At 49.6% G+C, this 13,091-nt stretch overlaps 1 protein-coding gene across 6 annotated transcripts in view; it reads right to left on the reverse strand.

The window, feature by feature from the left end:
- Window positions 1–10,227: 10,227 nt before the first annotated feature.
- GTF2IRD1 (GTF2I repeat domain containing 1) overlaps window positions 10,228–13,091 on the reverse strand; it is a 67,813-nt gene continuing 64,949 nt past the window's right edge. For 5 of the 6 annotated variants that reach the window (XM_032993695.2, XM_032993692.2, XM_042791530.1 and 2 more), the window contains 4 exons: window positions 12,845–13,037; window positions 12,318–12,355; window positions 11,272–11,408; window positions 10,228–10,481 (listed from right to left, as the gene is read on the reverse strand). In XM_032993695.2, the coding sequence (XP_032849586.2) occupies window positions 10,407–10,481; window positions 11,272–11,408; window positions 12,318–12,355; window positions 12,845–13,037 (443 nt within the window). In that variant the 3' untranslated portion in view covers window positions 10,228–10,406. The remainder of the gene's footprint in view (window positions 10,482–11,271; window positions 11,409–12,317; window positions 12,356–12,844; window positions 13,038–13,091) is intronic. The other variant, XM_032993697.2, reaches the window with a different exon arrangement.

Here is a 13,091-nt window from a genome sequence, read left to right on the forward strand (position 1 = left end):
CTGCAGCACCTGGGTGGCTCCTGCTTGCAGATCCTGTGCAGGGAAAGGCATAACCTCTGGTGAAGGGCTTGAGCACGAGGGACACCAAATCTTTCTAAGCAGTCACAAATATTTTCTAAATTGATGCCAGCTCTCTTTTCTGTTTAGATTACATTTTTAGTGGAAGGCAACACTCCACGATGACTGCATGCTGTCATCTTCCAGCTGTACTCTGCTGCACACAGCCCATACTGGCCACATCACACAGATTTAGATGTCCTAACTACACCCTGTCCAAAAGTTACTCAAGAAAATCCCCTTGGAAGACAGAAGTTTTACCTGCCTAAGACCTGGAAGCTCATTGCCAGGACATCATCTTCCAGACCCTTGTCCTGCAGGTATGGACTGGTCCTGGTTGCAGAGAAAATGCCTTTTGGTTAAATGGCATCATGTCATGATTTATTTTAGGAGTCATAAGTGGCAGCTGCTTCCTGCTGGTCAGAACATTGTTGCCGTGGATCATTTGCTACCACATGGATCCTCAGAAGAGTGGAAATTTGGTATTTCTCCGGGACAAGATTCTTCACACTTTTCTATATCCCTCTCTACCCCCTGATCCAGCGGCATAAGCTATGGAACTGAATAAAGTTTATGAGTTAACTGAAGTCAGAGAGTTAACTTAAGTCATGTTTTATGTGTAATATTGTTTACCCACTGTGGTTACAAGATGACTAACTGAAAAATTCGTTCCTTGAGGCTTCTAAATCCATCAGAAACATTCACTGAGTGTTGTAAATCAATGCTCAGACTAGAAATAACTTGCATGTTTTTAGTAACTAGAGTAATTAACAACTGTAACATATTACCATGGACTGTGAGAATTTCTCCATCAGTTCAGAGCCTGGAAATTCAAGCAGCTTCCTTCTAGAAAAGACATCCAGCATAATACACAGCCTTAGTGGATTTTAACCAGAAGATTCCTGAACTGACTGTTATATATAACATCTGACCAGTTAATCTTGATATTCTTTCTAGGTTTAAAATTCAAGGTCAAGTCTTCTGGCAGAAAATACTTTGATCTGAATTCCTCGGTTTAAAGTATTTTGTATTGTTTTGCTTTTCCCTCTACTAGTTAACCATCTGGGCTTCAACTACAGATTGAAAGAGATTTTCACACGACTAGAAGGCAAGCAAACAATTTTCTATAAACAAGGGATCCAGACTGTAAAACAAGAAATATTGGAAGAGAGGAGTTGAATTCAGAGTTATTTTTATCATCATTTTAAAAAATAAAATATATAAATCCATTTTAATCTCATAGTTTTATTCTGAAAATAATCTGAGACCAATACATACTTTCTTTCTTTTTTTTTCCTAAATTTACTCATTAGTTTGGGAAATTATTCTATTTCATCCCCAAAAGTTTACATTATTCTCTTTAGGACTCACAAGAACTAGGCTGTCTTTATCAAAAGGCTTTGTTTCACTACATGCGAGAAGTTACAAATTTAACCTCGAGCTAAGTGTAGCATAGGGGATTTCAGTCAACTCACCCTTGAAGTTTCTATGGGCAAATCTAAATATCTTTGACAACTGCCATCTAACATCTGAGAGTCTGAAAACCTCACCGTACGCCTGTTGAAGCTATTGGAGTCCTTAAAAACCTGCAAAGGGGTGAGGGCGAGTAGAAACCAACCAGTCTTACACCGCTCACCATAGACCTGCTTTTGCAGGCAGGAAAACTTGAAAATCCCTGCAAAAAACTTCCTGCGTGGAGGGTTCAGATCCAATCTCAACTCTTTCCCCCAGTACTGCCTTACACTTGTCCAGCACAGGATACCTGCCTCAGTTTGCCAGCCTTTACTTGGTGTCTTGCCACCTCTTTCTCAAAGTGCTTTAGTTCCAGGATTCAAGTATAAAACCTTTGAATAGAGGGGAAGTGCAGAGGAAAAGGAAGGAGGAAGCCCCGACCTTTTAAGAAAAAATCAGTGCAGAATTATATTATCTTTTGTATTCTGTGCAGAAGCCACACTGCAGCGCCTGGAAGCTCTGTGCAAATCTGTCAGACCCTCAGGGCAGGGGTTTGTAGTTCCTCGCTGTGCCCTGTTTCTTTTATATGTAAATAGAATCTCTTCCCTTCTCCCAGTTTATTTTTTTTTAATTGCAAATTCCAAACCAATATAGCTCCACTACAGCCCAGAAACAGGAACGTGCTCATGCTCTTTGTATCAGAGAGCAGTAGTGATTATGGACCAGAACAAGACTATAACGATCCACATTTTTCCAGCACACAGCTCCAGATAAGCTTATTTCATGCTCCTTTGCCAATTTTCCTTTGCTCCAGTTGTCTAGATTCCTCTGCAATTTACTTATGCTAAGATTTTTCTGTGTTAAATAGTAAATAAGGATATCCTGTATTTTTCCTTTGAACATGGTGCGTGTGATAAGGCTGGTGAACACATGGGCAGTACAAATATTTGGCTAGTAAAAGCACAGGCACCATTTTCTCCCATCATTTACTCCTCTGCTCTCAGTTAAGGAAGTTCTGGGAAGTTTAGCAAGGAAAGATGTACTAGGATGTCTTGGCTTTCCCCTCTATTCCTTCCAGAGTGACGATCTTAAAGCAAGACCCTTTGATTACCATCATTTTTAATGACAATATGAAGCCTATAGGGAAGGCAGGAATTCTGCACCGGTTTGTGTACTGTAACTCTTCAAAAGAAAAAGGAAACATTTAAAAATAATTCACGTTTTCTAAGAGATTATTACAGGGACAGTAAGTATGCATTTTTTCCCAAGATCAGAAATAAAGAAACCCAACTTGACATGCTTTCCAACATTCCAGGTGCCAGCAATAGGTCACGGAGACCCCTAAACCCATCCATTTGTAGCACAAAAGAAGTTACCACTTTGACAACACCCAGCAAATCTGTGGCAGCAGGATGCTTCGAGGAGCACAGTAGTTAATGGGAACATTAAAGGTGTCCACGGCTCTGAGCAATTATTCACATCTCAAAACGGTCGCTGCACCTGCAGACGCTGCTGCATCGCCCTGCGCTTCCCCAGGTTTTCCTCCCAGCCACTCCGGCCAGGGACCGCGTGTCTCTAAAATGAACGCCGAAGCGGTTGTGCACAAGATGGCAGAGCGGGCGCCGCGCCAGCCTCCCGCCGGGCGCTCCTGGGCTCGGCCCGGCGCCAGGCTCGGCCCGGCGCGGCGAGGGGGCCCGGGCGGCAGAAGGGACGAGGCGAGCAAACCCCAAAGGCGATAGCTCGGGTCTGGTGCAGGCGGGCTGCAAACTCACACAGCGCGCTAGCAGAGATCTTCAAGTAACGCAAGGAGCCAGCAGTGCCTGTGCCCCGCGCATTCAGCCAATCCCTCAAACTTGAATTATTTTTGTGCTATTAGGAGGAAATTAGATCGGGAGTCTGCCAGCGACGTTTTATTATCCAAGAGAGGGGTTTTGGGGTTTTTCTGGTTTGGGTTGGGTTTTTCTTCCTTGTTCATGCTCCTCACTGAGAAGTCTTTGCCAGTGTAATTATGGAGCCTAGATGAAGCCGTTGAAAAAAACAGACCAGCAATTTGGGCACCTACGCATTTGATATGAATACCCACAACACCGAAGGCTGGAAAGGGATTCTTATACTTGTTTGCAATAAAAGACGACAGACATTTCTACTTGACCTATGTTTCTAGAAGAAAGGAGTCTGGGAGCATTTTATATTTGCTTCGCATTACAGAAAATTTCATCGGCAGCTAAGCTGCAAAAAACACCTTTATGCAAAAGTAAAAAAAATTCAACAAAACCAATAAACACTTCAGGGAATTGCCTGTGTTCAGGCTATGGTCTCAGTCTGATCTTCCAAAACTCTGTCCATCCCTTCCCCTTGCGGGCTCCTGCCCATACGAGCCGTGCGGGGGGTGGCTGGGGACCGCGGCAGCAGGCTGGCTGCGATGGGGATCATCTTCTAGGGTCAGGAGCATTTCAGCAGCTCTGAGCTAAACCTGACTGTCGCTTGGATCTACTCCCCTCCCCAGGGCACAGCACAACTTCTCCCAAGGGGCCAAAATCCACTGAAAGTGGTGGTGAAGGAGTTTAAAACAGAGAAGCAAGGAGCAGCCGGGTGTTCCTCGCAAGGAGCCCGGGACGTGGGAGCGATCTGCCCTCATCACCTTGGCAGTGAGAAGCCAAAGCCAGATGCAGTTTTCCTCAGCTGCAGAGCTGGGTATTTTTTGTTCAAACTAACCATTCAGCATTCCTCATGGAGGGGGAAGCATGTTCGTCCACATCCATCACCGTCCTTCCCAGACAGGTGATGTTCCCAGAGAGGTGCCTGGCAGCTCCAGCACATCAGCACTCTGCACAAAACTCTCACACACCAATGCCACCCTCTGCAGAAGCTTCCCAAGGCAAACACCAGGCCATCTTATTTATTTTTGGCTAAACACCATCAGTTATCACTATCACTTACACACCTGCAGATCTATTAGCACTTCTAAATGTAATCAGCCTGTTGCATCCTTATCTCCAATTATTCTGCACTGAGGTCTATCGACATTTGGGCGTGACGAGAGGGTCTTTTTTTGTTCTGGTTGCAACAGAAGACAGATTTACTGATGCAGACATCAGCAACATAATCTGCAGCTTAAAATGAGCCAATAATATCAGTAGAGCGATTGTGAGAAGGCTCGCTCCCCTAGATGAGTCAGACACACCTCTTTCTGGAGGATTTTATAATCCTTTGAGTCTGCAGTCAGCTCTCCACAGACTGACACCAGCACTGCCAGGGTCTGTCCTAAAGCTGGAGGTTTCCAAGCTGGCAAGCCAGTGTAGTATCTTCATAACAGAGAAGTAATCCTGTGCCACTACATAGCAAAGCAGCAACGGTGCTACATGCAATGGTGGTGGTTTTCACAGTTACCCTGATCTGTTTGGAAATCAGTTGTGTTGATGTAGCCAGAGAAATGCGGGAAGTATTTCAGGGAAAGCTTTGAAGCAGAACAGGAGGAGAAATCATCATCACAGGCCGCTCGACTGCAGCCACTTGTAGGAGCTTTCCCAGGATGGGCCATGCCCGGGCACAGCAGCACCTCAGTGGTGGGTGATGCTGGTTTGCACCCGGGCACACCCCCATGCAGGTGCCAGAAGCAATTCCTTGGTGTTCACACAGCGTAAGACCCAAGAGAACAAGCCCAGTGGGTCCAAGCCAGCTCAGACATCTAGCCTTGGGTTCAGCAGGACCAACACCAAACCAGAGCTGAGAGGCACGACGAAAGGAGTCCTCGTTGCTTTCCCCAGCACAGGTCACCTGTGACCCTCCCAGCTCTTCCAGACCTCAGGAACAGAACTGCAGGGCAGATCTGCACATACTTTTGGAGCTGTGTGTTGATGACCAAGAAGAAGAGTAGGAAGTTTCTGTGAAACATGCCTCCCACCCATGGCGCTTCCCCAGCGCGAGCCCGGGGTTACACAGGCACGGCCACACTTGCTCGGGCCGCGGGGCTGGGTCACAGCGCGGGTGGACACGGCTGTGGTTGTGCACAGTGGCCCAGGAAGGGGAGAGGACAAGCACGAGCAATGCTTCCCCGAGTACTCATCCAGACCCCAGCTATTTTGGGGAGGTTCCCACACCCGTTGTGGTTTGCCAGCTTGGTAGCTTCCCAAGTTTCCCAGCCTCCCCTTGGACCCACACAAATCTCCGTGGCATCTTTTGGCCCAGAGTCACACAGATGCCTCCCTGATCCTCTAAGAACCATTCCCAGCACCCTTCCTCTCCTCCCTTTTCCCTTAAAAAGCTCTTGCCCGGGCCCTTCTCAGAGCGGTATCAATGTGCGGGTTAACAGGGAGCCTTGTTACCCTCCTGTGACCACACAACTGCTGCCAGGGGAGATGTCCATCAGTCTTCTCTGCCACCATTTGCCATTAGCAGACGAGGGTGAAGCAGCTGAGCTGCCTCCTCCCCGAGCCTGCCGACAGCAGCGAACGTGCCGCAGCCAGTGATGAAATCCCAGCCCCTGCCATGAGGACTGTGTAGCCATTTTAGTAAGATGAATGGTCTTGCTGGGGATTCAGCCTGTCCCTTCTAGGAGTGCCCATTTCATAATCTTATTGGGGAAAATAATTAATAAATAACTTTAATGAAGGCTTACAGAGATTCATTCCACTTAAACATCACCCCTCAAAAAACCGCACTCATGAAGACATTAATCTTCACATAAGTGTGTGCCAGTTCAGTTCAGCTACATCAGTCTGCCTTTATACCCCATGGACCTGTTAATCTGAGTCTGAGACAGCTGTTTAATACATTCATTAAACAAAAGACTTAGATACTCCACTGGCAGTATCTTAATGAATTACAGCACCGCAGCTCCATCCCCCTGATTGACCCCAGAGCCTCCAGCGTCACCGCTGCCCACCAGGTCTCCTGTCCAGCAGCACAGGCACATCAGTGGGGTTTCTTCCCCTGGATTAGGAAATCCTAATAAATAGGATTATCGTTTTAAACCGAACAGTGTTTGAGCCATGAACTGGAGAAAATAATCCAACAAATGGCAAAGCACAAGTTATATGTTGTATACAAGTGACGTGGGAGATGGAAAGCGCTGAATGCCCTGTGTGGTTTGGGCACAGTGTGGTCTTCCAGCAGCGCCGGGGGAAGGAATGCCATGGCTGAGGGTCACACAACTTGCAGACGCATGAAATAAATAAAAGTCGTTGTGCTGTCGAGTAGCTGCCCGTCCTGGAAAGACTCTGGGTATCTGCTCTGCCTGAGAAAGAGCCCGCACAGAAACCTGTGCCTGCTCCTTCGCTGGGACCACAGAAAATTTTGGTACGGAAAAGCATCTGCCGGGCTGCCCTCCCGGCTCTGAACCCCGCTGCGGCCGGGCGGGCGCCCGGGGTTTGAGCTGCAGGAGAGAGCTGAGCCCTGGCCGGAGCCATCAGGCCGTGGCACCCCCGGGACGGAGCCTCTCGTGACACCTCAGCCGCCGTTTCGGTAGCTTTAGCCTTTGATAGGCAATATGCTATAAGATGGACAGGCTACAAAGGACTACAAGTAATGTATACGCTAGCCATGCTGCTTCACACGCTGCTGGAAGGGGCTAGTTACTGTGGGGAGGGGTGTGCTGTAGGGACGGCTGGGAAACAGCCTGGAACTTGATTGTAACTCAGTTCAAATCTTACTTTGGCATCAGCTGAGCTCTTCGAGAATAAAAATCAAAAAAACACCCGAAGAAGGAAGCAAGACCTCGCGTTTGGCTGCATTATCTGTTTCCTAGCCTTGCCGTGGCATTCTGCGAGCGCCCAGCCGGCCACGCTGGCCCGTCGGCCACAACCCCTGATTGCTCCGAGAGGGTTTGCAAAACATTTCCTCACAAATGCATTCGGGTTTCTGAATAAAAGCCCAGATGCTGTTTATGCTGTTCTCTAGCATCTCGGAGCACTATATTTTTTAAAAATGATTTGAATCAAAGCTCTCATTCTTTAATTAAACTTCATTTAGCTGCCATCTGCCTGGGATCAAAATGGCTTCATATTTTGCAACTCTTAATGAGGATTGTTATTGGATTTGTAAACACATAAACAAGAAAACACACACCCCCCCCAAAAGTCTTTGAAAAGTAATAAATGAGGAACGTGGCTCAAGTGTTAAGATCTGCATCTTCACTCATCTAATTGTAATGGAGTGGATCCCATTCAGCAAATAATCACATTATGCACAAAAACTGGGTATAAAAATACCCTGCAACTGCAGGATTGAGATTAGGGAGACTGTGAGAATTACAGCTGAGGGAAAACAGTAATAAAGTGGGATCTGTCATTTTTCCAAATTGGGAAGGGTCAACCCTCCCGGGTCACAAGCAAACGCAGGCACTGAGGGCAGTTTCCCACTCCAGCCACGGAAAATGAAAAGTGGATGTTGTGGCTCTGAAACTCCCTGAAATTACTGTGAGAATTACTGCTATTCACACCCAAAAATATATCTGTTACCAGAACCCAGCTGCCCCAAAGCCCAACCTGGGGTTACTGGAGGTACCGGCGGCCGCGGAGCTTCCCGGCCGAGCGGATGGGGCAGGGCACGAGCTGCCCTTCGGCGCGCGGGGCTGGGGGCGTGTGGGGCTGCAATTCATGGATCAAGAAACTTAGGGAAGAAAACCGGAGCCCAGAGCTTTGGCTCGGCCCGTGCCGTGGCGGCACAGCCAGCCTTCCAGGCCCCGAGCCGCGGATGCCGGCTGGGGGAGAGGGAAGAGGCAGAGTGGGGAAACAACCCTACGCTGGCTCCTTGCTCAGCTTCCATTCCCCCTCCACATTTACAGCCTTCACGATTGCCTTTGGCTTTCTGAACTAAATCATTAGTCCCCAGCGTAGCTCCCATGCCCTAATTTAACTCCGCTGCCTGCCTGCACCCCTGCCTTTCAGCCGCAGTAATTAGGGCCCTGTCAGGGCACGGCGCTCCAGACCTGCACCCTGAGAGCAGCCCCCCCACCCCGCCGGTGCCTTGGGGGGACGCCGGGACTGGCACCAGACCTGGGGCAGCCTCAAACATCTCCGCTCATTACAGAACCACGCTGCTGCCTTCGGTGCTACGGCATCAGACCTTTATTTTTTTTTTTAATGGCAAAAGAAAGTCAAAATATAATGAGCGTGCCCTTTTAGCAGACACCTACTCGGTGGGGTTTGATCTGTGAATAAGTCCCTTTCAGACATTTGGGAAGAGAAAATTGTATTTTTACTTCTGAATCATGTTTCTTTGTTTCCTAATTGGAGATGCCACAGGTTTGAGCATCAGGCAGATACATGAAAGACTTCAGATTTTGACGCCAACCCCTCAGATGTCAAACTGTACTTCTAATTGGGGTCGCCGATAGAGATCTTTACCCTTCTTTCGGCTGCCACCTTTGTGCCAACTCCTACATTTGTTTGGGCTTCTATTATCTCATGTGATCATTTGCATCTAACTTTGCACAGCAAACGCAAGTCCAGAGCCAGGAAATAAAACTGCAGCTGCCTTGCAACTCTTCTACCCACCAGCAAAACCCTCCCATGGCCTGAAAACACAAGGACTCGAGCTGAACGAAAACCTGTAAAACAAATAAAGCAGCACGTTGCACTCAGGAAAGCTGTCACGAGTGACTCTGATCCTGTGGCCGCTACCGTCCACCCTCCGGCAGAGCACGGCCGCTGCTTTCGGGGCGGGTTTGCTCTGCGAAAAGGCTGTGACCCGTCCTGCAGCCTGGAGGGACGCCCAGTAATGGTCACCCCACGGGGACCTGTTGCTGCTCGGGATGGTGCCGAAGCTACAAGCCCCACGGGATCTCTCTTCCCTGGTGAGTCCTGCTGGGCTGCATTTACCGACACACAAGCTGGGATGTTTCTTCTCATTGGCTTCTCGCGCCGCCCTCACACCGGCAGTAACTCCCGCCCGTGCAGGGATCTCAGTGGACACAAACATGAGTTAAATACACGCGGCGGTTAGTTACTGGGGTCAGTGCCATTAGCTTCTGCTGCCAAACTCCAGGAGTGGAAACTGCAGGAATTTCAAATAATATCCCTCAATTTACCGGGTTGCTTCTTATATGGGGCGGAGCGGCCCAGGGCACGCGGAGGAGCGCGGTGGCTCCCCTGGACGCTCTCAGCGATGCCACTCGCAGCTCTTGGTCCAGCGTTGAGGAACCTGTGGAGCATCAGCGGGATCAGCCTGTACTTACTGCGGGAGCTTCGCCCCCCCCGTAAGGCATCACAGCCTCTGAGAAAATTATAAAGAGTGAAGGACTTCACCGGGTTAAAATCCCTTCCTGGTTCGGAAGCCGGTTAAACGCAGCCAACCGAAATTGCCTCTGTGCCTTTCCAAGTCTGGGGCGGCAGGAGGCCAGACGTGAGAGGGATGGGGGGGCTCTGGCTCCCTGGGGGGCCTGACACCTCCTTCCCACCTAATCCGAACCCGCTTCTGCTCCGGAGCCAACGGGACTCGCGGGTGCAGGTCTCTGAGGCTCGTGAGGGCTGGTCCCCTCCTGTCACCACTGCGGTTTGGTACCACGCCTCCTGTGCCTCCGTACGTAAATTTTGATGCCTTTGATCTAAGTTAAATGAAGCATTAAAACGTGTCAGACTTCTTGGTTCCAAGCACTGGTGACACTAAGGATTTTATTGAGCAGCCAAAGCATGACCAGGTCTGCCCAGGGGTGCTCTCCTGCACTTACTCTTACCTATAAATGGTATTTATCAATGATATAAGTAATAAAATAAGTACTTTTAAGAGCAAGGCAACACTTTTTATTTTTATTTAAAAAGGCCTTGATGGCAGGAATATAGTGTAAAAATCATTGGAAAAACTAAAAGGCATTGATACATATTGGAATATACACTTTTTACATAAATTACATTTATTTATTTATTCTTTCATTTGAGGTTCTTATTCGGTATTGAGGTCTAATAGTTAATAGGTCCTGGGATCTGGACGTTTAGACCACCATAGTCTAACATGTACATGTTCATGGGCCATTGCTGAAAGAGAGGGAGAGAAAAAGAAGGCAAAAGTCTCTGTTAGGACACAACACAAAACCATGCATACATCAAATCTCTGACATGTTCTGACACGGGCTGTTGCTCCCGCTTTCAAAATAAGAGAAAGGAACCAACCCCAAACCAAAACACCACCAGCGAACCTGACAAAAAAAGCCTTCTAAGTTTGTATTTTTCTTGTGCCTTTTTTTTTTTTTTTTTTTTTTTATTTGTTATTTTTTAAAAGCATTTGGTATCATCCACGACTGAAGCCAAGCCCTGAGGGAGCGCAGTTGGATGCATCTCCCTGTTTTGTTTCCTATTTTCAGTTTTGCTGCAGGCCGGGGCTCCGCATCGCTCCCGGGACGGAGCCGGCGCAGCTCCGGCCGCGGGGAACCGCCGGCTCCTGCCCAGAGGGGCCGCGGCCCCGCCACCAGCGCCGTGTTTTAACCGGTGGGGCCGGGGGGGGGTTTGCTGGAGCCTGCCTCACCTGTGGCTCCCGCTAATGCTGAGCATCCCCCCGGGGCTCTGGGCAGGATTGATGCGGGAGAGCCCCGAGGGGCGGCGGGCACTTGGCTCCGCTGGCCCCCCGCCCCGGCCAAACCCGGCAGGAAAAGGCAGCCCCAAAGCTGCGCCCCCTCCTTTGCCAAACCTGCTTGTGCCATTTTATGTCACACTTTTAGTGTTTGTCAGGCGGAGGGAGGTGGTGACGGGTTCGAGGAGAGCAGAGAGCAGCGTCCTGAAGCAGAAAGATAGGTAGGCAGTAACCCCCCTAATATTTGGAAGGCTTTACCACAAGTGAGATCTGATTTGTTGATGATGTAGACTCCATATTGGAAGAGGAGGAAGAGGAAGATGAGGAAGAGGAAGATACCGAGTTCCCTTCAGAGATCCTCTTCCGCTTCCGTTTGGGAACGCTGGTGTCTTTCTCTGCAGGGGGAGAGGGAAGGCATGAGGGGTGCAAGCCCTGCGGGTGGTCCCTAAACGTGGGGACCCATCCCGCCTCCCGCTGCGCACCCCCCGCGGCGACCCGCTGTGCCGCCGCTGGCGACACGGTCCACGACCTGGCACGGAGCTGCCAGCTTTCCTCAGGCACTGGCAAAGAAAATCCCCCAAATAAATGAACCCCAAACTCCAGCACTTACAGAGCCTGATATCCCACAGACCTGTGTCTGTGCTGGATGCTTTGGGGCTGTGAAGGTGACAGCTGTGATGACAACATGTCCATATATATCTTTGTATATAGGATATACCTATATATATCTGCACATATAAAGTTTCTCATGCATCTCTTTTTACATCAGGTTGCAGGTGTGCTCTTGCATGCCAGATCTCTCTCCTCTACCTAGCCACCTATTTTCATAAATCTGAGTTCCTAATTATCTCTGGGGCTTCTAATTCTGATTAAAACTGGCTGAGGTTTATCGCGGAGGATGGGACAGAGAAAAAAATGCATTCGCGGTGATCACAGAAACCTTGTTTCCTTAGAAGCTCAACTGCTAAATCGTGGCTCAAATTAAGGGCTTTAACCAGTGAATAAATTGCTCATGGTGAGTAAATTGCTAATGGGAAAGGGATAATCATATCCTCCAGAATGTGCTGAAAGTTTGAGTCTAACAGCTCAGTCTCTCCCCAGCTCACAGTCGTCTAAGAGGATGGTTTGCTCCTGAACAGATACTGAGCCTGAGTTTTCTTTTTCCAGGTAGGATCTTCTCCCCAGCCTCCCCCAGGGATGCAGGAGGTTCGAACGCCTCCTCCCTGCCCTCACCTATTTTGCCTGTGTATTCTCTCTGCCGCAGGGCAGGGAAAGCCACAGTTCTTTCCTAGCCCTCCGCTTACCTGTTTGTTTGGCCTCAGTGCAGATTTCAGCAAACGGCCTGCGTGAGAGACAAGGGGGTGAGAGCGGGTGGACGCTGCCGTTTCCCTCCATGTTCCTGCCCCTGCTGGGACACAGCCCAGTCCCCGACCCCGAGCTGCCCCCTCTGACACCCCTCTGCGCGGGGATGGGACACGGAGCCTCCCCACTGCTCCCTGGAGGGAAGCAACCCGAGATAACCCAGCCGGGCCTCTGAGCTGCCCCGTTATCCGTCCCTCTGCCATGCTCCTTTCCCAGCATCATCACACTCTGCAAGAAAGAGGGGATAAACCACCCCTGCCAGCGCTTTGCTGTGCCCACCCGTGGCCGAGCACGTCCCTGCGGCGCAGGACAGTGGATACTGGGGATGGACTGAGTCCTCCGTGGGTACGTGGCGGCGTGGCCCCGCTCCGGCGGCACCGTGGTGACTTACCCCGCTCATGGCTGGAGAAGCAAGGGCAATACTTAACGAACAGAAACCTTCCCCGGTTGCAGAGCTGGGGGAACTTACTGGAGCTGGTTTATAATCACCATCCGGATGCTCTCCCGTGCCTTCAGGATCTTCTCCAGCCGATGGATGTCATAGGTATTGGGGTTTCTGAAAGGGATATCATCTGGCAGCCCAGTAACCTCCACAGCGTCAGGACTGTCCCTGATGAGTTTATAGGGCACCATGACCGGCCGGTTCAAGCCCAGAGCCTCTCCTGTAACAGCAGAGCAGAGGACAATGCGCCGGCTTTACCCCACAGGGCCCCAGA

The sequence above is a fragment of the Tyto alba genome, unplaced genomic scaffold (genome assembly GCF_018691265.1).
Source record: "Tyto alba isolate M040663 unplaced genomic scaffold, T.alba_DEE_v4.0 Super-Scaffold_19, whole genome shotgun sequence".
Taxonomy (NCBI): domain Eukaryota; kingdom Metazoa; phylum Chordata; class Aves; order Strigiformes; family Tytonidae; genus Tyto; species Tyto alba.